The sequence below is a fragment of the Dromiciops gliroides genome, chromosome 2, assembly GCF_019393635.1.
Source record: "Dromiciops gliroides isolate mDroGli1 chromosome 2, mDroGli1.pri, whole genome shotgun sequence".
In the NCBI taxonomy this organism is placed as follows: Eukaryota; Metazoa; Chordata; class Mammalia; order Microbiotheria; family Microbiotheriidae; genus Dromiciops; species Dromiciops gliroides.
Window position 1 is genome coordinate 35,324,033 of NC_057862.1, and position 24,708 is coordinate 35,348,740.

General features: G+C 38.9%; 1 protein-coding gene across 1 annotated transcript in view; it reads left to right on the forward strand.

The window, feature by feature from the left end:
* Nucleotides 1-24,708, forward strand: part of SCAPER (S-phase cyclin A associated protein in the ER) — a 379,320-nt gene that overhangs the window by 182,533 nt on the left and 172,079 nt on the right. Inside the window, 1 exon segment of the mRNA XM_043987611.1 lies at nt 13,892-14,018. Within this exon segment, the coding sequence (XP_043843546.1) occupies nt 13,892-14,018 (127 nt within the window).

A 24,708-nucleotide genomic window follows, 5' to 3' on the forward strand; every position in this document is an offset into this window, starting at 1 on the left:
GTAATTGTCTTGGATCATTGTATTGCTGAGAAGAGCTAAGTCTTAAGATTCCATTGTATAACCATCTCTAACTGATTCTTTAGCTATATAAACCCAGTCATCCCAGGATAAAATAATCTTAGACTCCTGTCTCAAGATGTGGGATATTTTTTCCCCACTTGGTATAAGAACTAAAGTCCAATTCTAGTAATTCTTCAGGTAATTAGGTTGCGGCATGACAGAAGAACTTCCTATTGGGGAAGTAAGACACGTGTACCAATACCTCTGATTTAAACCACTTGCCTCTAAACCCCATGAGACTTTGTGCAGAGCCCAGTTCAGGCCCTGTAGAGAAGAGGAGTGGAAGATGTGCAGTGGATTGAGGTGAGAGCTTGACTTGGATTCTCCAAGCTTGATGAGTGGATTGTCACAGGCTGGAGAAGCTTGGCCTGCAGTCATTTGAGAACTAGCCTGCCCTCATTATTCCCCCCTCCCCCCATGCCTGTACCCTTGACATCATCCTCAGCTCTTCATTCTCCCTCCCATCTCTAGTCATGTATCCAGTATGGGGCCCATTCTTGTCATTTCTGCTTCGATCTCATCTCTCTCATCCAGCCCTTCCTTCCCCTTGATGAGTTGTCATCTTGGCTCAGCCCTGGTCGCCACTTACATCGATAACACTGGCAGTTTCTGATTGTTCCTCCAGGCTCAGGTCTCTTCCCACTTCATACCATCCTAAGCACCACAACTGATGTAATAATTTTCCTTAATTGCACATCTGATCAAGGGGCTTGGCTACTCAGTCAACTCCAGTGGCTTCCTGAGGCCTCTAGGATAAATAGAAACTCCTCCATTTAGCGTGTAAAACCCCACCCAACCTGGTCCTAACCTGGCCCTTCCTAGCTCCACTGGACATTACTTGCACTCCTGCATCGTTCAGTCTGACCCAACTGGCCTCTTTGCTCTCCTCCTTCACCGTTCTCATTTTCGTTTCTGTCTCTGTCTCCATAGCCATATCCATGACACTTTTGTATCCCCTGTCTGCCATACTTGGCCTCCACCTCATGGAGTCCCTTTCTTCCTTTAAGACACAGTTAGCACTGTCTTTTGCATGAAGCCTTTCTTTCATGAATTCTTCAGCTGCTGGTGCTCTCCTTCCCATTATAAATGTATTTATCTCATGGAAATTAATGATGTACATACTTAACTATGTACTTACCTCTTCCATTAGGATATAAACTTCTTATAAGGAGGCATTGTTTTGTTCTTTGTACCTGTATCCCTGTTTATTAGCATAGTGCCTTGCACACAGCCAAAACTTTAAAAATCATTATTGAATTGAATTGATTGATGGACCGATTATAGAAACTTTTCACTCACTTGGCCACTGCCTCAACAACCCTTAGAAAGTCTGCTATCACCTTCAAAAAAAGAAAATACTCAAACTCATAGTATATAAAATAGAGTGCTTAAATAATTCAATGGCAGAAAAGGAAATAGAACTAGTTCACAAGCAGCCAAAGGATAAACCTCCTGGTTCTGATAGATTTACAAGAGAATTCAGTAGTACCAAATAATGGAACAGATAATTTTAAGTACATGCAATTGAAAAGGTTTCATGTAAAATTAACACATCTAAGATAAGAAGGGTAGTAGTCAAGTGAGGAAATGTTCTTTATATCAGATATCTCTGAATAGGCTCCCATATCTAAGACAATTAAAAGATATGTATGGCCTTTCCCCAAAAGATAAGTTGTCAAAGAATATGAACAAATAGTTCTCAAAAGGAAAGTGGCGAACCATTAAAAAACATATGAAAGAAGGCTTCAAATCACTTAACAGTAAGAGCAGTGCAAATCAGAACAACTCAGAGGTTTTGTCTCTTACTAGTACATTAGCAAAGATGACAAAATATGAGAAAAGTGGGTAAGGTTATAGAAAACTAACCACACTGATGCATTGTTAGTGGAATTGTGAATTGGTTGACCATTCTGGAAGGTGGTTTGGAATTATATGAATATGGTAAATAAAATATCCATACACATTGAACCAGAGATTCCACTGCTGGGTGCGTACTCCAGGGAATCTCTACGGATAGACCAAAATCTTCAGAGCAACGCATTTTTGTAATAGCCAAAGACTAAAAATGATGCCTATTGACAATCCCAGTTGTAGTTGTAATTGTGGGATTGTTATAGAATATTTCTATACAGTAGAAAACAATGTGAGGGGCATAGAGAAGCATGGGAAAGCCTGAACAGATGCAAAGCAAAGTAAGCAGAGCCAAGAAAAGATATAAAATGAGTGGCGGCAGCAACATAAATAGAAAAAATAAAAGCAAAACAGTTAAAGCTGAGTGCTGCAAAATTGTAATAATAACCAGATTTGTTCCAAAAGAAGAAATGGGAGAAAGTATGTGCACCTCCTTCCATTCTCCGTAGACACGAGTGAATATAGCTGTGGAACTTTGCATAGGATGTCATATAGTGTTAACATGTTAGTTCTGCTAAAAAAAAAAAAATTTTCCCTCTTTTTTCTTCTTTATCATGGGAAGGGAGGTCTTTCTGGCTGGAAGTGAGAGAAGTGTTCTAGTAAGAAAAGCAAAAGAGGTCAGTACAATTTATTTTGTAAAGAATATTCAGTGGCTATAAACTCCTCCATTTGGCATTTGGAGCCAAACACATTCTCTTCCTCATTCATTCTCAACTCTAGCCAGACTCATCTATTTGCTGTTCCCAATACATGACATTACATCTTATATCTCAGCGCCTTTTCCCAATCTATCCCCCATGCCTGGAGTGTTCATCTTCTTTGACTCAGCCTAACTCAAGTCCTACCTTTTTCAAGAAGCCTGTCGTGATTCTGCAGTGCTAGTGTGGCATCCTCCTGTTAGCCCCCCAAATCATTTTTGACTTGTTTTGTATGTTTTCTTCATTTACTTAGCTATGAAGAGAATGTTGTATTCAACCTGTAGAATATAGGTTCTCATTTTTGAGTTTGTATCCCCACTGCCTAGCATAGAGTCTGTCACATCATAGGCACTTAATAATTGACTGACTGATCCATATTTATACCTCTAAAAATTCTGTGATTTAAGAAGGGTTCTCCTCTCATAATGTAGGTTGCAGCCTTTCCATGCCATAATGTCCTGAGTTGCTATAGCCAAAAACATACATCTTCTTTTGGTCAACTGTGGTTATGAGATTTTTTCCCATTAGCTAAAATGATCTGAAGGAAACAACTAATATGACTATTCAATGGCATGTCCTTGAGTTTCTCCCACTTGGTACCATTTTCCAAAGCTTTGTTGAGTTTCTGTAGCCTTTAGGAGCCCAGAGTCACCACACAATGCTGAAGCAAAGACAGAAAATTTTAAGGATTGTGGAATTGAAAATAAGATACTTTTTCTTGCCACTCAAAAGTTTTTTAAAACATTTGCTTGGATTTGAATTTAAATGTCTCTTTGGAAGAAAAAATTATCTCCTTGAAAAACTCAGTCTACAGTGTGCTCAATCAGTCAAGTGATTGAACACACTTAAGATATTGTAAAACAGGAACATTAATAATCATGTTAGTGGCATTGTGAATTGATCACATCATCCTGGAAGCAATTTGGAATTCTACTAAGAAAGTGACTGATATGTCCATAACCTTTAGCTCAAAGATTCCTATGAGTAGATGCTCATTAATTGTAGAATGGCTAAACAAGTTATGGTATCTAAATGTAACATAACATTTCTGTGCCATATAAAATTAATTGTTCACATGAAGATTATAGAGAAGAATGAGAAGAACCATATGAAGTGATAGAAAATTAAGTGAGACACACAATGACTAAGTAATATAAGAGGGGGAAACAGCTATAAGAGACTGAATGTTGTGTCATCATGGTCCAGATGAAGACTAGAGAAGATGCCTTCCCTTCCTTCTGAGCGGTGCTTGTGCTCTGGATGTGTGTGTGTGCTGCCTCACGTGGTTGATGGATAAATAAAAATACTGGGGATACAAATACAAAAGAAGGCCACCCCTGTTCTCAAGGCTCTGATGCTCTAATTGGAGAACACAGCACACACTGGAATTCAGCTACAGGACAGATGGAAAGACTCAGAAGCCCAAAAGGCGTAAGCACTCACTCTGCAGCCGATGGCAAGGCCCAGGCATCTGCTCCATAATCGCACTGTGCAGCTTGCACCATTCTCCCTTCTCACGGCCGTTTCTTAGAATGCTTCGCTTTCTTAGAGCTCAGCTCATGGGCCGCCTTCTGTTTGGAGCCTTTCTTCCCCCATGAGGTTACTTGTTTCTGCCTACACGTATGCCAGTTGTCCCCCCTGCTTCAGTTCTTCTTGAGGGCAGGGGCCCACAAAATAGTTCATGGTCTCTTATTGACTTCTTGATTGGTTTGAGTGACTTAATGAGAGTAATCTAAGTAAGAGTTTGATTTGTATGGGTTCTAACTCAAGAGGGGGGAAACTTTGTTATTCATAAATCTTTAAAAGTTGGAATTCTCTTCAACCTCTTAAGACTTATGCAAAAATACTTCCCATGATTAATTTTATTAGTTTCTAAAATAACTGGTGGTTGCATCTAAAATAGTTATTCTACTTTCCCAAAAAGTAAAAAGAGCATCGAAGTACAATATCATTAAAAAATAATTTTGGGGAGGCAGCTAGGTGGCGCAGTGGATAAAACACTGGCCCTGGATTCAGGAGGACCTGAGCTCAAATCCGGCCTCAGACACTTAACACTTACTAGCCGTGTGACCCTGGGCAAGTCACTTAACCCTCATTGCCCCACAAAATAATAATAATAATAATAATTTGGGGTAGCATCAGAAAAATTCACATTTCTGAAACTCTCTTTTCTCTTGGTAAGCCCTTAAATGCTTAATGGTTGCTCTCGGGTTCAATAACACTAGGAATTCTAAACTAAACAGACTTTCTAAATACAAGACAACTTTTGAATGAGCCAGTAGCTTGGTTCTGAGTTAATATCATCTATTACCAGGAAATTAAATCAAATCTTTAGCAGAACTGATATCATATAATCTCAGAAAAGTAACTTAATATTCCTAAACTGGAGTTGGGGAGGACATGAACCTTCGTGTGACAAGCACTAGGCCCTGTGTTATTTTTCTGCAGCAAAGATTATTTCCTACCCCAAAACATCTTAACAGAAGGACCTGCCTTATTTAGTCAGTATGGTGGAAAGCAGCCCGCAGGGGAACTTTGGTATCTTAGGAGGATTGTTTGGAGATTGTGACCTTGTTGGAACCTGGAAGACTCTTCCTGTGAGTGAGTATTAATTGCTACTGCACCTCCCTGAGGCCTTTCAAATCTTTGCCCAAACTGCACACCAAAAAGCTAGCTAACAGAACCTCTCAGCAATCTGCAGAGCTCATCTGACGAGTCATGGTTTGGACTTGGAAAGTGGAAGGCATCGGCAACCAGGAGGTGTCTTATTGAAAGCTGGCATGTGACAGCGTCCCTGGTACCTGGCTCTGAAGGATTAAATCGCTCTGTGCTGAAAAAAAAAATGTATCTTGGAAACAGTAAGTCTGTGAATATTTAGTGTATATCCTGAGAGAAGGCCTTAAATAATCTGATTAGGGGAGAGGCAAATTAATAAACAAAGAACCCCTTCTTAGGTAAGGAAAAATAAAGACGGCTGAAAGGCATTGAAAAGCCCCTTCCTCACATCATTAACAGGAAACATGGGCAGATTTTAAAATGACAAATATTTTAAGGCTAACTGATTGAGAGTAAGTTCTTCACAATGACCATCGGAGGCATTCTCTTAATGTATTTTTATCTTCCTTTTAACGATGAGGAAACTGCCAGTTAGAGAGGCCCATGACTTGCTCTTAATTAGACATCTAGACAGTGCCAGAGCCAATATTTGAACCCAGACCTTCTTCCCCTTGAGTCCAGTGTTTCTCCCCTCACCCCATCTGACCCCCCCTTCCTCTATCCTTAACCCCTCCCACACACACACACACACACACACACACACACACACATACATGCATATAAACTTCTTTTCTTCTCTTCCCTTCTCTGGGCAGCATTTATAGACTACTGACACCCACAACATGATTTCCCACTCAGGGAGTTCACCTCTGGTTGGGGAACAAAGGACAGTTAGGTGAAACAAAATCAAAAAGAACATGAGGCCATATATAATTTTTTTTAATTAATAAAGTATTTTATTTTTTTCCCATTACATGTAAAGATAGTTTTCAACTTTTGTTTATACAAGCTTTCCAATTTCAGATTTTTCTCCCTCCCTCCCCTAGACAGCAAGTAATCTGATATAGGTTATATATATATATATATATATATATATATATATATATATACATACATACACATACATACATACATAATAACATTGATCATATTTCTGCATTAGTCATGTTATAAGAGAAAAATCAGAGCAATGATGAAAAACCTCAAAATAGAAAAACAACAGCACCCAAGACAAAAGAAATAGTATAGTTCATTCAGCATCTATACTCCACAGTTCTTTTTTTTTTTTCCTGGATTTGGAGATCCTCTTCTATCATGAGTTCCCTGGAACTCTTCTGTGCCATTGCATTGGTGAGAAGAATATAGTCCATCACAGTAGGTCAACACTCAATGTTGATGATACTGTGTACAATGTTCTTCTGGTTCTGCTCATCTCACTCATCATCAGCCCACGCAAGACCCTCCAGGTTTCTCTGAACTCCTCCGAGGCAGTATATAATTAAAAGCACGAAACTTTGTGGAACAATTAACTGAATCTAATAAGGAATAAAGAAATAGATGATTCTGTAATTTAATTGGTTTCGGGGACTTGAGGGTGAGGGAATTCTTTCCACCAACGCAGATTAGCTTTTTCTCTATGGCTTCTAGTCTAAAAAACTGCCTAGACCACCGAAAGGGTAAACAACCTGATCAGAATCTAATAAGGTGAAATCTAATAGGGAGGGATAAATATCAGGTCCTGCCTTTGGGTTTAAAAACGTGTGTACATGCAGTAAGATGTCAGAGTTTTACTGTACTGTAAATTTCAACATAAGTCAGCAATATAAAGTAGCTTCTAAAAGGTGAAAGGAATCTTAGACTGCATGAATGAGATAGAGTGAAGAGAGTATGGGAGGACACGACATTCGCTATATTTTGTGTTTTTCAGAATACATGCGAAGTACTATGTCAATCAACCAATCGACAAAGAAGGATTTATTGGGGACTTTTGTTGCTGTTCAGTCGTTTCAATCATGTCTGACTTCATGACCCCATTTGGGGTTTTCTTGGCAAAGACACTGGAGTGGTTTGCCATTTCCATTCTCCAGCTCATTTTACAGATTAGGAAACTGAGGCAAACAGACGTTAAATAATTTGCCCAACATCCCACAGCTAGTAAATGTCCGAAGTAAGCTGTACTTTCAGGTCTTCCCAAGTCCAGCCCTCTATCTACTGTGCTACCAGTTGCCTAATTACTAGATACTAAATATAAGAAATTCCAAACAATTTTGGGAAGTTGGTGGCAATAGTATCTTTAGTGGTCTGGATTCCCCTACGGGATCTATAGTTACCCAAGTAAAGCTCAAAAAAATGCACAGAAGAAATATTAATAAAGAAAGACAAAGAAAATCAGCTGTAAAATTTTCCCTCCAGTCCAGGATTACACAAAAATCTGCCAGAATTCTGTGGAAACCCTGAACAGAGACAAACCAGAGTGGGGGGAAGGCACCCTGGGAAACCTGCTTAGAGCCTTCTCAAGAGACAGGCAACAAAAAGGTTCCAATGCAAGACACACCAGGAGACAAGCCCAAGCAGAGTCCTAACCACAAAATGTTGTAAGCCTAGAATATTTTGCAGGCAGTTTGTACCCAACTGAGCATCCAGGCAGGGTGTTCCCTTCTTTTCATCTAGACAACCCAGGCCTAAACCATAGTATAAGACAAATTCAGAGAGTTCCTGTAAAAGGTGGAATCTAGTTTTTGCTGTTGTACTCAGGCCCAAGCAAGATCTACCAATAGCATCCAAGAGTACGGAAGTAGAATTTGACTCAAGCACAACACAACTCCAACTCAGCCTGGAGACCTGAGTAAAGAAAATAAAATGTCTAAAACAATGAAGAAACGCACTAGACCAAGAAATACCCAAGGGTTAAACTAAAAAGAAGGTAGTAATTGCACAACAAATCCATATTGCAACTCAGAGAAGAGAATGTTTTGGCCACTAAGACTAGAAGAGTATTTAGAAGAAATGAAATGTGATACAAAACAGGAAAACTAGGGAGGAGAGAAAGGGAACGATATTATCTTGAACAGTGATAAACCTTACCCAAGAATTGAACACACTTAAATAATAAGAAATATTAAAACTGAGAAAATAATAGGATTTTAGGAATGCCCAAAGACCCCCAACTCAAGGGGATTGATTGGATTAAGATTGATTGGATTGACTGACTTAGATGATTAACTCACTTAAAGTTAATTCAATTAAAACCACATCTGCTTGGCCCTCAAGTAGGTGTGTTCTCAGACGGTATGAACTCTGACCTCAGCACCGTAGCACCCTCAAGTCCAGTGAACCAATGGATTTGGTTGATGCTGGCCAATTAGCTTTGAGCAGTGTGGAAGGACTGGCTCTCCTCCAGAGCCAGAAAAAGCTTCCACATGTAGTTACTCTGAGTTAGACTCTCTTGGAGGCACTCTTGGTGGCAGAGGACTTAGAGGAGGAAACAGGCCAGGCTGAGCTCTGTTCTCTTCTCTAGGCTAGATAAGCCTTTTCTTAACTTTCTGATCCAGGTATTCTCTTTTTACTACTATCTAATATACTTTAATTAATGCTTAATGCCCCCAAACTTGTGCTAAAGCTTCTAGTTTATAAGTAGCAATATATTAGAAAGCCCAGCTAATTTTCCCCAAATTTGGGACAGAAATAAGGCAACCACATATAGTTTTACTCACCACAAAACAAAATCAAAATGTTGAAGAAAAACAAAAGAAGAGATAATGAATATAATATAAATAACAACTGGCCTAGAAAACATGTTAAGGAGAAATAATCCAAGAATAATCAGGCTACTTGAAAATTATGAAAATAATGAACCCTCAAAAAAAGCTTGAATATAATATTTCAAGAAATAAACTAAAGCTGCCCACATCTCTTAGAACTAGAAGGTAAAGTGAAAATATAAAAAATCCACTGCTCACCTTGCTAAGGAAACCCCAAATGGAAAACTCCTAGGCACATCATAGCCAAAATCCAGACCCTTCCAAATAAAGGAAAATACAGGAAACAACCAAAAAGAAAGAATACACGTACCAAGAAGCCACACTCAGGATAATACGAGATTTGGCAACTGCTTCAATTAAGGAAAGGAGAGGTTGTAATATAATATTCCAAGAGTCAAAAGATAAAAGTTTATAGCCAAGAACAGCTGAACTGGCAAAACAGAGTATTATTTGGGGGGAGATGGGAGGTGGGGTAACTATCATAAATATTCATCCAAAGACTTAAGAGGGCTTACCTATCACAAAGTGAAACATGTTGCCAATATTTTATATTAGTTAATCAAATTTATTTATTAAGTATCTCTCATATTCTTAGTGCTGGGTATATGATTAAAAATAAGATAATCTTTATTCTCAGGAAGCTTAAATTTTATCAGAGAAGATAACATATACATAATACATACAGAATAAACATGCACAAGTAAATATAAGATAGTTTGGGGGGAATAGGAAAGACATAGAACATGGTACTTGATCTCTGTCTTTAAGGAAGCCAGGCTTTCAAAGTGGTGGAGGGAGAGGAGGGAGTGAGTGCATTCCAGACATGGAAAATGGCCAGTGGAAACAAGCAGAGCAAGTTGGCAAATGGAGCGCTGTTTTGTGAAAGAAAGAGAAAGCTGATTGCCTGAACCATAGAATGAACAAAAAACAGGAAAGGATCATTTAGGACCAATTTTAGAGTCAAAGGGAGAATGTTTTCTGAGTAAGAGCATATGGTAGAATTGTTGGATCCTAGATCTAGAACTAGAAGAGGCCTCAGAGACCATCTAGTATAACTATCTCATGTTATGGGTGAGGAAACTGAGGCCCATGGCAGTTGTGTGACTTAACCAAGTTCACACAGGCAGTGAAGATCAGAGGTGGGATCAGACCTGCACCAGCAGTTATATGGAGGACAGAATAAATGAAAAGGCTTCTGCAGTCATACAGGCAAAGGATAGGAACCTGAACTGACGTGGAGTCTGTGTATGTTATGTAGGTAGAAATAGCAATAGTAATGATAGGTAGCATTAATAGAGCTCTTTAAGGTTTGCAAGGCACTTTACATCTTAATTTAAAATTAAATTGGGGGCAACCATAAAGTATATTGAATAATTTTTATTTATTTATTTATTTATTTTTACATATAAGGTATTTTATTTTTTCCGTTACATGTAAAGATAGTTCTCAACTTTTGTTTATACAAGCTTTACAATTTCAGATTTTTCTCCCTCCCTCCCCCCTCCCCTAGACAGCAGGAAATCTGATATAGGTTATATCTATATATCTATATATCTATATACATATACATATATATCTATACACACACACATATATATACACATAATAACATTAATCCTTTTTCTGCATTAATCCTGTTATAAGAGAAAAAATCGGAGCAGTAATGCAAAACCTCAAAATAGAAAAAAAAAAAACAACAGCACCCAAAACAAAAGAAATAGTATGGTTCAATCAGCATCTATACTCCACAGTTCTTTTTTTTTTTTTCTTGGATTTGGAGATCCTCTTTTATCATGAGTTCCCTGGAACTCTTCTGTACCATTGCATTGGTGAGAAGAATATAGTCCATCACGGTAGGTCAACACTCAAAGTACATTGAATAATTGAGTGCCAGCCTGAAGTTAGGAAGATCTGAATTCAAATGTAGCCTCAGTCACTTACTAGCAGTGTCACCCTGGGCAAGTCACTGAAAATCTGTTTGCTTCAGTTTCCTCATCTGTAAGATGGGGATGATAAAAGCACTTACCTCATAGGATTGTTGTTAGGATCAAAGAAGATAATAACAGTAAAAGTGCTTAGCACAGTGCCTGATATATAGTAAGTACAATTAATATGTTACCTGTTTTTATCATTATTATTTAATTTTTTATTCATAACAGCTTTGTCAGATAGAAATTATTATCACTTCTTTTACAGATAAGGAAACGAAAGCTAACAAAGTTTAAACAATTTGCCCAGGGTCACACAGCTAGTAAGTGTTTGAGGTCTTCTAACTGAGGCGTCAAACTCAGGTCTTCTTGATTCCCAAGTATAACATTATCCACTATGCCACCTGGCTAGAAAAAAATAGCAAGATATGGCAATTGATTGGATATGTGGTGTGTGGAAGAATGAGAAGTCTTAAGATAAGCTTGAGGTTACAGATCTTGATGACTGGAAAAACTGAAGTGCCTTTGATTCAAATAGGGAAGTATAGAAGAAGGTTGGGAGGGAAATGAGTTCTTTTGTGGATATGCTAGGTTTGAGATGTCTGTGGTACATCCGTTTTGAAATGTTTAGAAGGCATTTAGTGATATGGGACTGGAGTTCAGGAGAGAGTCTAGAGCTGACCTATAAATCTTTGAGTCATTTACACAGAGGACATCATTAAACTCATAGGTGGTGATTAGGTCATGGACGCACATATAAATAGAAGGAAATAGGGCCCTAGGAGAATCATGTGATATATCTGCCATTAGAGAACATGACATGGGGATTGGTCCAGCAAAGAATACTGAGGAAAAAGAGTGGTTAGACTGGTAGGAGGAAAACCAGAAGCACGCATTGTCACAAAAAGCCAGAGAGGAGAAGGTAGTCATGTGTTGGAGAAGATGCTCAAGAATGTCAAAGCAGACAAGTCAAGAATGAGGAATGAGAAAAGGCTATCAGATGTAGTCATTGATGTTGTCTTTGGTGACTGTGTCGAGAACGGTTTCAGTTTATGTATGAAAATATTGTTTAAAAATTAATGTACTAGACTCTAGCCCATTGTCCATTGCAAGAAAAAAGAAACATTACGTTTTTAATTTTGCAGGGGCATGGGAAAATGTACTTATGTAGGAATGTAGGAAAAATGGACACATCAGAGTTTCATTTGACTTAACCAAAATTGAGATTGAACACAGTGTTTTATTTAGATTAAATTACTCCTTAATATTCAGTTTCCATTTCATAATGCTAAGGTGTTTAAGTGATTTGATTTCATATGTCGATGAGAAAGTGAATCCCATTTTGAAAAGTCAATAATTAATAGTATTCTAATAAATTGTACTTGCACTAATGAACTACTTTTATTTTAACCAATTAAAATGAAGAATATTTTTTCCTGATGGACTAGCATATCAATCAATAAATATTTGTTATGTATTTACTATAAGGCAGCGTTTAGAATGCCAAGTATATGACCTGTCTTCTAGTTGCTTGTAATCTTGTTTCTGGAGACTTTTCCACTGTGAAAAGGAAGTCAAATAAATTTTTTTTTTTTTTAGTGAGGCAATTGGGGTTAAGTGACTTGCCCAGGGTCACACAGCTAGTAAGTGTCAAGTGTCCGAGGCCGGATTTGAACTCAGGTGCTCCTGACTCCAGGGCCAGTGCTCTATCCACTGCGCCATCTAGCTGCCCCCAAATAAATTTTTAATTGTCCAAGGTAACGAAGAGGAAAGTGACACAATCTACCAAATCATTTCTCTTTGATTTGGGTTGACATTTTTCTTTTTTACTTACAGTTTAATATTATTTAATATTCCAACAATTAATGTATAATAGTTGAAAAGAAAATAATGAATCCACATTCTGTGGATCAAGTTCGTGATTTAGGAAGCTGTCCAGCTTCTTCCTCCTATCTTTTTTGTCCCTTACTCAGAATTCTGTCTATTTCTTTATTCTGTTTAAGATATGACTATGGGGGCAGCTAGGTGGTACAGTGGATAGAGCATTGGCCCTGGAGTCAGGAGGACCTGAGTTCAAATGTGACCTCAGACACTTGACACTGTGACCCTGGGCAAGTCACTTAACCCCAATTGCCTTACCCCCCTTCACCCCCCCCAAAAAAAAGAAAAGAAAGAAAGAAGATATAACTATAGGGAGGGATGTGGATGAACAAAAGAGCAAACGAATGAATAAATGAATGCATGAAAGAAAAATCATTAAGCACTTACTATGTGTTGCTCTCTGAATTAACACTTGATCTGCATTGCACCAGAGTTCAGATGGCAGTCCTGACATTTTGTGTTGTGTGACGATCCACAAGACACATAAATAACCTGGGACCCAGGATTCTCATCTATTAAATGGAGAAAAGAAACCATCTGAGGAATGTGAGATCCTAAGATTTAGAGCTAGAAGGGACCCTAGCTGTCAGTGATACCAACCCCTTCATGTGACAGAAGAAGTAACTAGCCTCTTGACTAAGGCCACACAGGTGTCATACACCAGTCAGAATTTGAAGCCACATCCGTAGCTTCTCAGCCCATCACCATGCTGTACTGCAGTGCACGTCTAACAGACATAGGTTATTGAGCTGGCTGCAGTCTGTGATTTACCCAGCATGATAATTGTTAAACCATTTCCTTCTTCTCAAGGTTGCGATTATTGTCTTGATGCTGTTGATTGGGGATTCTTTTACTTGAATATTGGAAGTACAATTTACTTATATTCAGTCTGCTGGAAGATTATTGGGAGTTAATTGTAGGCTGGCTTTGTCATTGTTTTTTCTGTCATTTTTATAGAGTAGCCAAACTTAATTATATATAGACTCTCCCGAATATTTTCCCATTGAAATTCATTTGAGCTTCAGAATTCATAAAAATGAAATTTTTGAGATTTCTTTAGCTAACTGCCAATTTTTTCTTCCTTTTTATGATTTAGGCTGCAACGACTGGCAAAAGATATTATAAAGCAACTTCACATACAGGACAGTGGTTCATGGGCAGTTAATAAGGTTTCTGCTTTGGATCGAACTCTAGGTGAAATCTCTCGTATTTTGGAAAAAGAGGTATGTAACTCTTACTAATTTCTACATTCTAGTATTTATACATATATATACCTATCACTGCTGTTTTTTGGTTTGGTTAAAGTGAAAAACGAAATTGGATTTTGTGACATGATATTGCAATGCAAATTCTGCAATAAATAGTTGTGTGTTTTGCCAATAACTAGGCTAATGATTGTTGAGTATTGATGCATCTAATATAGTTGGAAAAAATATCATAAAGACTTTTTCATATGGAAGGTGGAACATCTCTCTTTGGGGATGTTTTCAAGGGGATTATTCTTTGACCTTCAAATGCTATGATAGTTGAAAAAGTTACCCCCTTCAGATGATAACAGATTTTCCCAGTTCTTTTCTTCTGAGGATGATAAGGGATCGTCTTTACGGGAAGGCACATTTCAACACAATATAAAGAACATCACCCTAACAAACAGAGTTTTTCAACAGCAGAATAGGGGAAATGAGATAGCTGGGTAATGCAGTGAATAGAGGTTTGGGCCTGGAGTTGGGGAGATTGGAGACCAGATCTGCCCCAGACATTTACTAGTGGTAAGACCTCAGCACATTGCTGCCCCTCAGCCTGTGCAATTTCCTCCACTGTAAAGTAAAGCTAATACTGGCAACTCCCGCACAGCATTGTTGTGAGGATCAAGTGAAGTGAGATTTGTAAAGCTCTTAGCACAGTGCCTGGCACATAGTAGGCTCATTATAAATGCATATTTCCTTCCTCTTCCCCCCTCCCAAAGACTTGAGGTTTTCAAGCAGAGGCCGGTTGGCTTCTTCTCAGGGTTGTTGTAGAGTATATGTGAGTATGAGTTAGACAAGATGACTTCTGATCTCCATTCCAGCCTGAGATTCTAGTCTTTTTTATTGGAAATTCTCTTAGGAATGATTTTTTTTTTTAATCCTGTGGGGGCTACTTTTAACTGTATGTAAGCAGAATGTAATTTTTCCCACAGTAAGGAATTAAGAGCAGCATGATATATTACAACTCTGAGTAAATGTTGAGTATAGTAACCAAGATTAACTAGCCTTTATTAAGTACCTGCTGTATGTTAGGCATAGTGCTAAGTTCCTGCTCTCAGTCTAATGGGGGAAACAACATGCAAACAAATACATACAAATAAGATACGTGCCAGATCATTTGTAAATAATCAACAGAAGGAAGGGACTAGAATTAAGGGGTACTAGGGAAGGCTCCTTTTAGGAAGGGGGACTTTGGCTGGGACATGAAGATCGAAAATAATGAGAGTGGGGATGATAGGGCAGTCTGCCAAAGAACACGGGATAGCCCATGGTCCCTTGGGCATGTCCAGAGGTTTGCCTTGGCCTGGAGATTCCCCTTGCTTTCGGATGGGTGGTGGGTCAGTCAGTCAGTCAGCAAGCATGAATTAAGTCCTTTTGTACGTGGTGAGTCCTAGATCAGTCTGTCGAGTTCTGGAGCCACAGAAAAAGTAAAAAACCACATTTTCTGCTCTCGAGGAGCTACAATTCAAACGGTAGAAACTACATGTAAATAACTGTATAGATGACACGTGTCCAGTGAAAATGGAAGGCTTCCAGGAGAAGGAGCAGTTTGAGTTAAGTCTCGAAGGAAGCCCGGGAGGTCAGGGGGTGCAGGTGAGAAAGAAGAACATTCCAGTCATGAGAAAAGCCAGTGAAGAGTCAGGCTGTGCAGGGATGTATATGGGATAGCAAGAAAGCCAGCATGGCTGGATCATAGAGAAGTGGGTAGAAGGGAAGAAAGTGGAAGCAAAGTGGAAAGGGAGGAAGGGGCCAAGTTAAGGGAGGGGTTCCCATTGATCCTGGAGGTCATGGGGGTCCACAGGAATTGGGTAAGGAGGTGACATGCTTAGACCTGTGGCAGCCGAGTGGAGGCCAGACTGAATGGAGAGAAACTCGAGCCAGGGAGACAAAGCAGAAGACTAAGGGAGCGATCGAAACGTGGGGGAACATACCAGGGTGGTCGCTGTGTGAGCAGAGACATGTTGTAAAAACCATAAGATCTAACAGTAGTTTGAACATGGGGAGTAAGCGTGAGTGAGAAGTCAAGGGTGATCCCTAGACTGGGAGTCTGGGGGCTTGATAGCGTGGCGGTGCCCTCAAGAGTAATAGTGCAGTTAGGAAGAAGAAGGGAAGGTTTTTGTGGGCTGGATATCGAGATCTGGGAATCATTTGTACAGAGATCATAATTGGACTGATGGGAGCTGGTGAGATAGCCAAGCAAGAAAGGAAGAAATACCCAGGACAGAGCTTTGGGGTTAGGGGAGACCCATGGTTAGTGGGTGAGACAGGGAGGAAGGACACTGACAAGGAGTGGTCAGACATGTAGAAAGTGCAGCATGAACCTGGAGAGCAAACAGTGTTAAAAAGTTTATAGAGACATCAAGAAGTATTGGGTTTGAGAGATTTGGCAATTAAAAGATACTTGGTGATTTTTCTCTCAGTTCCACTCGTGAATCAAGTGAGAGGAGGGGCCATAGAGGCAGCAGGCAAAGACAAATTACTCAAGGAGTTTAGCTGAGAAGGGGAGGAAAGAGATAGAATAGTAGGCAGTAGAGCTGGTGTAGTCTAGTTACCATTTTTAGTAGAATTTTATTTTTTCCACTTTATATATGTAAAGACAAATGTTAACATTCATTCAAAAAAAATTGACTTCCAAGTTTTCTTTTTCCTTCCCTCACCTCCTCTCTCCCTAAGATGGTAATTTGATATAGGTTATATATGTGCTGTCGTGTTAAACGTATTTCCACATTAGTCATGTTGTGAAAGAAGAAACAGACAAAAAGAAAACAACATGAAAAACATAAAAAAGTGAAAATAGTTTGCTTCAACCTGCATTTAGATTCTATTAGGTCTTTCTCGGGAGGTGGATAGCATTTTTTCTTGTAAGTCCTTTGAAATTGTCTTGCTGAGTACAGCTAAGTTATCCATAGTTGATCATTTTGGAGTGTTGCTATTACTGTGTACGATGTTCTGATTCTGCTCACTTCACTTTGCACCAGTTCATGTAAGTCTTTCCATTGCCCTTTGGGCGTAGTTCCAAATTGCTCTCCAGAATACAACTCCACCAGCAGTGCATTAGTGTCCCAGTTTTCCCACATCCTCTCCAACATGTATCATTTTCCTTTTCTGTCATATTAGCCAATCTGATAGGTGTGAGGTAGTACCTTGGAGTTGTTTTAATTTGTATTTCTCTAATCAATAGAGATTTAGAGCATTTTTTCATGTCTGTAGATAGCTTTGATTTCTTCATCTGAAAACTGCCTGTTCATGTTCTTTGACCATTTATCAGTTGGGGAATAGTCTTATAAATTTGACTCAATTCTATATGTATTTGAGAAATGAGGCCTTTTAATTACCATTTTCTCGTGGGGAAGAAGGCGATATTTAGAAAGAGATTGAAGATAGCAGCAAAGATGGGTTGACGATGGGGTAACTCGATGGAGAAGATGGAATGGGATGGGTTCAAATCCACCCCTCTTCCAGACTTGCCTATAACTGTTGAGGAGACCACCATTGTACCCTCCATCTGGGCTGGAAACGAAGGGTCATCCTCAGCTCTACACTGTTTCTCCTCCTACAACTTTTGTAATCTAGACCTTCAGAGTACCTTTAGTATATGTTCCCCCCCTGCCACCTTTTTCCTCTGACCATATCACTAGTTAGGCCCACATCACCTCACTCCTGCACCAACAAAATACCTTGTTGAGTAATTTCTCCTCCTCAAGTCTCTTCCCAGGCCAAGCCATCCTCCACTCATCTGTCAAATTAATGTTCCTAACTCCCTGTTGCATCTCAGATCAAAAACAAAATCATCTATGTGGGTTCTAAAGCCTGCCATCCCCTGACTCCTTTCAACCTTCTTCTATTTTATACCCTGCCCCTGCAACCTTAGAACCAGGGACTCTGACCTTGCTGTTGCTCATACCAGACTCTCCGTCTTCTGACTCCAGGTGTTTTCTCTGGCTCTCTCTCTATCTCTTTCCCTTCTCATCTTCTCCTTCTGGTTTCCTTCCAGCTCAAGTCCCACCTACTAAAAGAGGCCTTTCCCAATCTCCTCTTCTTCTTTTCTTCTTTATATATGGACTTAGAGTTTTTCCCCACCTTAAATGTAAAAACAGATTGTAGCATCAGTTTTTAAACCTTTGTGTTCCAAATTCTCGTCTCCCGATCTCCTCTTAATGCCAAGGTCTTCTCTCTGTTGGTTTTCTCCAGTTGATCCCATATTTTGTTTGTACAGAACTGTTTGCATGTTGTCCCCCTCTTTGGACTGGGAGTGCCTGGGGAGCAGGGACTCTCTTTTGTTCTGTGTCCTCAGGGCTTAGTCCAGAGCTGGCTTTTCCACAATTCAACTTGACTAGTCCTGAAAATACTTGAATTCATCCTTTGCACGAATAATTTATGGAGATATCTTGGTGGTATAGAGAGACCAATGTATTGTAATGGAAAGATTACTGAATTCTGGGACTGAGGGTCTAGTCCAAGTTTGGCAGCTTGGTCTTTTTCTGCACTTGATCACATAACTTCCCCCTTTTCTACATTAGTTTCCTCTTCTGTGAAGTAACGGTATTGAACTAGATGATATCTAAGTTTCCCTCCCCTGTGACTCTAACCAGAAATCAGAAGCATGCCAACAATGTATGTGTTTGTTTATGTTTTAAGAAAAAAAATTTAAGTTAAAAATGTATGGCACAAAGCAAAGACATTTTTGTTGCAAGAAAGATTTTACTTCATTAAATAGTGTCAAAAATTCTTAGATGTAAAGACTTTTGGGGTGTTTTTGCTATGTTTGTTTCTTTCTTTCTTTATGCTGTTTTATTTATTTGTAAGGGCCAATATAGGCTTAATGCATGTTCATAGTAGTTTTTCTACTTATTAGTTAAAGACGATTTCCATTTTTAACTTTGGATAATAGCTGCATTACTAAAGTTTTCTGCGGTTTATCAGTAACTTTAGACATGTGTATGTTGTTACCACAAGTAAACAGAGTTGAAGCAGATGGACTTGACATGGAATTTTTCCAATTGCCTTTCCTGACTTTTTAGAACACTGCCAGATTTTAATAGAGATTCAGCAATGAGTCTCATGAGCCTGAATAAGCCACAGCATCTCTGGCAGTGTTTATCATTTGATAGAAATTAGAGAAGCCAATTTTTTTTCTTTGACCCATGTCATAATTTGCCATGTGATACTCAGCAAGATGATGGCAAACCCTGCCTTCCTGACCTGCTTAATGAAAAAAAAATGATCTAGAGGAGCCGAGAAAGCGAGAGGGGCTTTTGGAGGCAGAGGGCCTTCCCACTCCCTCCCTCCTGCTTTGTGTATGAGTGTGAACACTCCTCAGAGTCGTGATCATGGACACCCTGGGGAGGCAAAGCCAATGAGGCACATGGGGCTGCTGTAGCCCCGTTGTTTTACCCAGTCCGTCTACCCTGGGATCTTTTTGTTTCCTCTTCCTTGTTCTGGTCTTTCCCTTTGAGTCTTCAGTAGAGAGAAGGCAGCTGGACGTTCCTCCTGACTGTCAGCAGCCTCTAACTTAGATTCTCCAACTAAGTCTTTTCACTAAAATCCTAGGGGCTTTCTTTCCACATGGACATTGCCATCTCAGTGCCACTGAGGTTTGGGTCACTTTCTCATCATCATACCGCTTCTTGGCACACGCTGGCTTTGGAGGTGGAAGGCGTGGGTTCATAGCTCATCTCTGAGTCTTCATTGAATCTTATTTAATCTCGCTTTCTTTGCTGACCGCGGAAGCTCAGGCCCTTAGGCCGTAGTCCATACAGAAGAGGCCATAGATTGTGTAGCTGGCAATGAGCATAGAGTAAAGTGTTATCAGATGTTTGGAGAGTGCTAGATCCGGAGTTAGATGACTGGCTTAAAGTCCTAGCTCTGTGGCCTTACTACTTGAGAGAACTTGGGCAAGTCCTTTCACGGAACCTAAGTTTCCTCCTCTGTGAATGAAGGGGTTGGACCAGATTACTTCATTCCTCATAACTTGAAAGTCCTTGGCCATCTAGTCCCATTATTGTATTTTAGAGTTGGGGAGTTCAGTAATTGGGCCCCTTCCCTCCTGCCTCTTGCCTCTCAGATCTAAGAGGAGGTGACATATTCCTGCTCCCCTCAGCCCTTAGCCAACTTTGCCTCTTCCTGTGAGGTTCCCTCCGTCCGTACTGCCCTTCTTCAGTGACCCCAGGACCCAGCTCCAGCTGTCTCTTCCCACCTCTCTTGGGTGTGAATGCCACTGTCCAAAGACAACAGAAATGACACAGAGCCACTTAACTTCCTATTTTGCTTTGTTTTCTATGCCAGCACAAAAGTGGCCAAGAGGGAAGTGACACACTACAAAAAAAAAAAAAAAAAAAGAGGTTGGGACTATCTAGCTGCCTTCAGAGAGGTCAGGCCATCTGATCCAGGTACTGAAAGAACAAGAAATAGGAATTCTGAGCTGTTATCACTAGTCTTAGACAGATCTTGGAAATGGGAAAGTTGTCACAGCTTGAAGAAAGATGAGTGTCATTTTCTCCCAAAAGGGGGAGCGGGGAGTCTGCAGACTCTGGACTGTGTCCTTGAGTTCAATTCCTGTAAAAATCCTTGGAGTGATAAAGAGATGATTAGTGAACATCTAGTGTAGGAAGCAGAGATCCCAAAGCTTCCTCAGGAGCTGGCCAGCCAGGCTCACTTCTCTACTCTTGATAAGATTGCTAGACTGTTAGCTCAGGGCAATGCTGCAGGGCTTATTTGATATCTGTTCTGCTCTTTGTGGAAAAGACTGAGAGGCTGGATTGAGGGACTGTCTCATCTTGTGGATTCCAACCAAACTCAAAGACCATGAATTGATGCTTAGATGTCAATGGGAAAGAAAGTCTGGGGGGGTGGGGGAGGGGGTGAGCCTGGGGCCTAAGCTCTTTAACAGTTTCTTCAGTGATTTCTGTAAAGATGGATCACCTGGAGGCTCACAAAGTTTGTGGGAGACACCAAGTCAAGTGTAATAATCAGCACATGGGGTTGGCAGCACCAGCATCAAAAGAGAATTTGACAGGCTATTAACCCAAAAGGAATCAGATGATGGAGTTGGTTAGGACTACATTTAAATCTCACATGTGTGTTCAAGGCATCCATTTCACAGATATGGGGGGGGGGGTAATGCTCTGCTCATTGTGCTTTGTTTCCTGTGCTTCCCTTCATGTGTGTGACTATTTCTTTGTATTCTTCACTCATCTTTGCTTCCTAATAATTAATCATATTGTTACAATCATGTACCGACTCCTCAGCTATTAGACATTTGAACTGCTTCCAGTTTTTCGATATCATAAAGTTGCTCCGAATGTTTTGTAGGATACATATTTTTCCTTTTAAAAATCTTTCTTGATATTGTTCTACTAGTCAGAGGTCATGAACATAGAGTTCTTGAAAGAAGAAACACAAATTGCCAGTAGCTGCCTGAAAAGAAATGTTCAAACCTTTTAATTATCAGAAAAATGTAAATTAAAACAATAAAAAAAAATTCACACACACATATATTTATTTATATATGCTTTAAGATTTGCCAAGCACTTTATTTTTTTCTTCTAAATTTTTAAAGTTTTAAACAAATACAAAATGAGAAAAGGAAAAAAAACCTATTGCCATGTACCCAACATAGGAGAGGATTCTATTTAAAACAATAAATTTCCATTTCAAGAAGTCCATATAATAAATACTACACACAGTTTTCAAATCTGTCCAGATTTTCTTTGCTTCCTTGTTGGGTTTTTTTTTGTTTCTGCTATGTATTTTTACTTTTTCCCCCCTCCCCCCACCGTAAAGAAGGCTGCAATTAAGCATGGATATATATACACACATAGATATCCACACACATGCACTTGTGTGTACATATACACTCATACACATATATGTAAGACCATACTAAGCTTATTTCCACTCATCATCTGTTTTTCTGAAAGTAGATAGCACATTCCTTTACAACTCCAGGTCTTTCCATGCCTTTCCAAGTCAATCATCTCCTACACCACAGCAATATTCCACCCAGTCACATCCTATCTGAGAGATTGTCCATGAAAGTTTTCCCCCAGTTTTCTGTATTCCTTCTATTCTTTTTTTGTTTTTAATTTTTTTGTGGGGCAGTGAGGGTTAAGTGACTTGCCCAGGGTCACACGGTAAGCGTCAAGTGTCTGAGGCTGGATTTGAACTCGAGTCTTCTTGAATCCAAGGCTGGTGCCTTATCCACTGTGCCACCTAGCTGCCCCCCTTCTATTCTTTTTTTTTTTTAGTGAGGCAATTGGGGTTAAGTGACTTGCCCAGGGTCACACAGCTAGTAAGTGTTAAGTGTCTGAGGCCGAATTTGAACTCAGGTACTCCTGACTCCAGGGCCAGTGCTCTATCCACTGCGCCACCTAGCCGCCCTCCCCCTTCTATTCTTGACTACATAGGTTTTATTTATAGGAGAAAATTTTAATTTAAAACAATTTAAATTATCTATTTTCTCACCTTATAATTTAGTTTAAGGTCTCATACTGCTGAAACTATTTCCTTTACATTTCATTCTTGATTTCTTTGACGTCCCTGTCCTTTTGTTCTTCCAAATGAACTTTGTTATTATTTATTGTAACTCAGTAAAGTAATTTTTAAAATAATTTAATTGGGACAATTCTACCTACGTTTATTTGATGCCATACCAATCAAACTATCAAAAATATTTTCTAGATCTAGAAAAACTAATAACCAAATTAATCTCGAGGAACAAAAGCTCAAGGCTATCAATAGAATCAATAAAAAAAATGTAAAAGAAGGTGGTCCAGCAGTACCACATCTCAAACTATATTATAAAGAGGTAATTATCAAAACAATCTTATACTGGCTAAGAAATAGAAAGATAGATCGGTGGAATAGAATAGCTACACAATACATTATAGTAAATGACCATAGTAACTTAGTGTTTGATAAACCCAAAGATCCAAGATGCGGGGACAAAATTGCTGGAAAAACTAGAAAACAATATGGCAGAAACTAGGTATAGACCAGCATCTCACACTGTATACTAAAATAAGGTCAAAATGGGTACGTGATTTACACATAAATGTTGATACCATAAGCAAATTAAGAGAGCATGGAATAGTTTATCTGTCAGATTTATGGTCAGAGGAAGAATTTTGAACCAAAGAAGATATAGAGAGTAATGCAAAATGTAAAATAGATCATTTTGATTATATAAAATTAAAGAGTTTTTGAACAAACAAAACTAATAAAACCAAGATTATAAGGGAAGCAGAAGACTAGGAAAGAATTTTTGAAACCAGTATCTCTGATAAAAATTTCTAAAAATACAGGTTATTCCCCAATTGATAAATAGTCAAAGAATATGATCAGGCAGTTTTCAGGCAAAGAAATCAAAGCTATCTATAATCATATGAAAAAATGCTCTAGCTCACTACATATCAGAGAAATTTAAATTAAAACAACTCTAAGTATCACCTCACATCTATCAGAGTAGCAAATTTTTTTTTTAAGTAAAATATTGGATGTTGGAGGGGATGTGGAAAAACGGGATACTAATTACTGTTGTGAAGGGATCCAACCATTCTGGAGAGCAATTTGAACTATACCTAAATGGCTATAAAACTGCATGCTCTTTGATTCAGCAATACCACTGCTAGGTTTATATCCCAAAAACATCCCCAAAAAAGAGAAAAAGACCTATTTGTACAAAAGTATTTATAGCAGCTCTTTTTGTGGTGGCTAAGAATTGGAAATCAAAGGAATGGCCATCAATTGGGGAATAGCTAAACAAACTATGATATTTGATTGTGATGGAATATTATTGTGCTATAAGAAATGACAAGCAGGATGATTTCAGAAAGGCCTGGAAAGACTTATATGAACTCATGTATAGTGAAGTAAGCAATATTGCTCAGTGAAGAACTGTGAATGATTTAACTACCCTCAGCAATATAACGATCCAAGACAATCCCAAAGGACTAATGATAAAGCATATTATCCACCTCAGAAGAAACAACTGATAATGATTGAACACAGACTGAATGAAGCATGCTATTTTTTACTTTCTTTCATTTTTTTTTCTTTTATTCAAGTGTTCTTATACAAAATGACTGATATGGTAATGTTTTCCATAATTGAACATGTATAACCTATATCTGATTGCCTACCACCTCAGGAAGGGAGGGAAGGAGGGATAGAATCTGGAACTCAAAATTTTCAAATGAAAGTGTTTATTATCATTCCAAAAATAAATAAATATATAAAGCAAGGTGGGGAGGCCTAAATAAATCAATAAGTAGATGATTTAATTGGGATGACATTGAGTCCATAGATTAGTTGGTAAAATTGTCATTTTTAAATGATACTGGCTTTAGCTTTATGCCAAGCATTTTATATACAATATTACTTCTGATCCACACAACAAATTAGTTCAGGTGGGTGCTATTACTATCCCTATTTTGTATATGAGAAAACTCAGGTTAGGGGAAGTTACTATGTACCCAGGGCCATAGAGATAGTAAGAGTATCAAGTGGGGTTTGATTTGTAATTCATGGCACCAAGTTCCTATTCTGTCAGCTATCCTCTAAACAACTGAAATCCCACCTTACCCATTGATTGGCAAAGTCAGCTAAAAAACAGAAATATTAACTGTTGACCTGTAGGGAAATAGACTGCTGGATAAGCTATGAAATA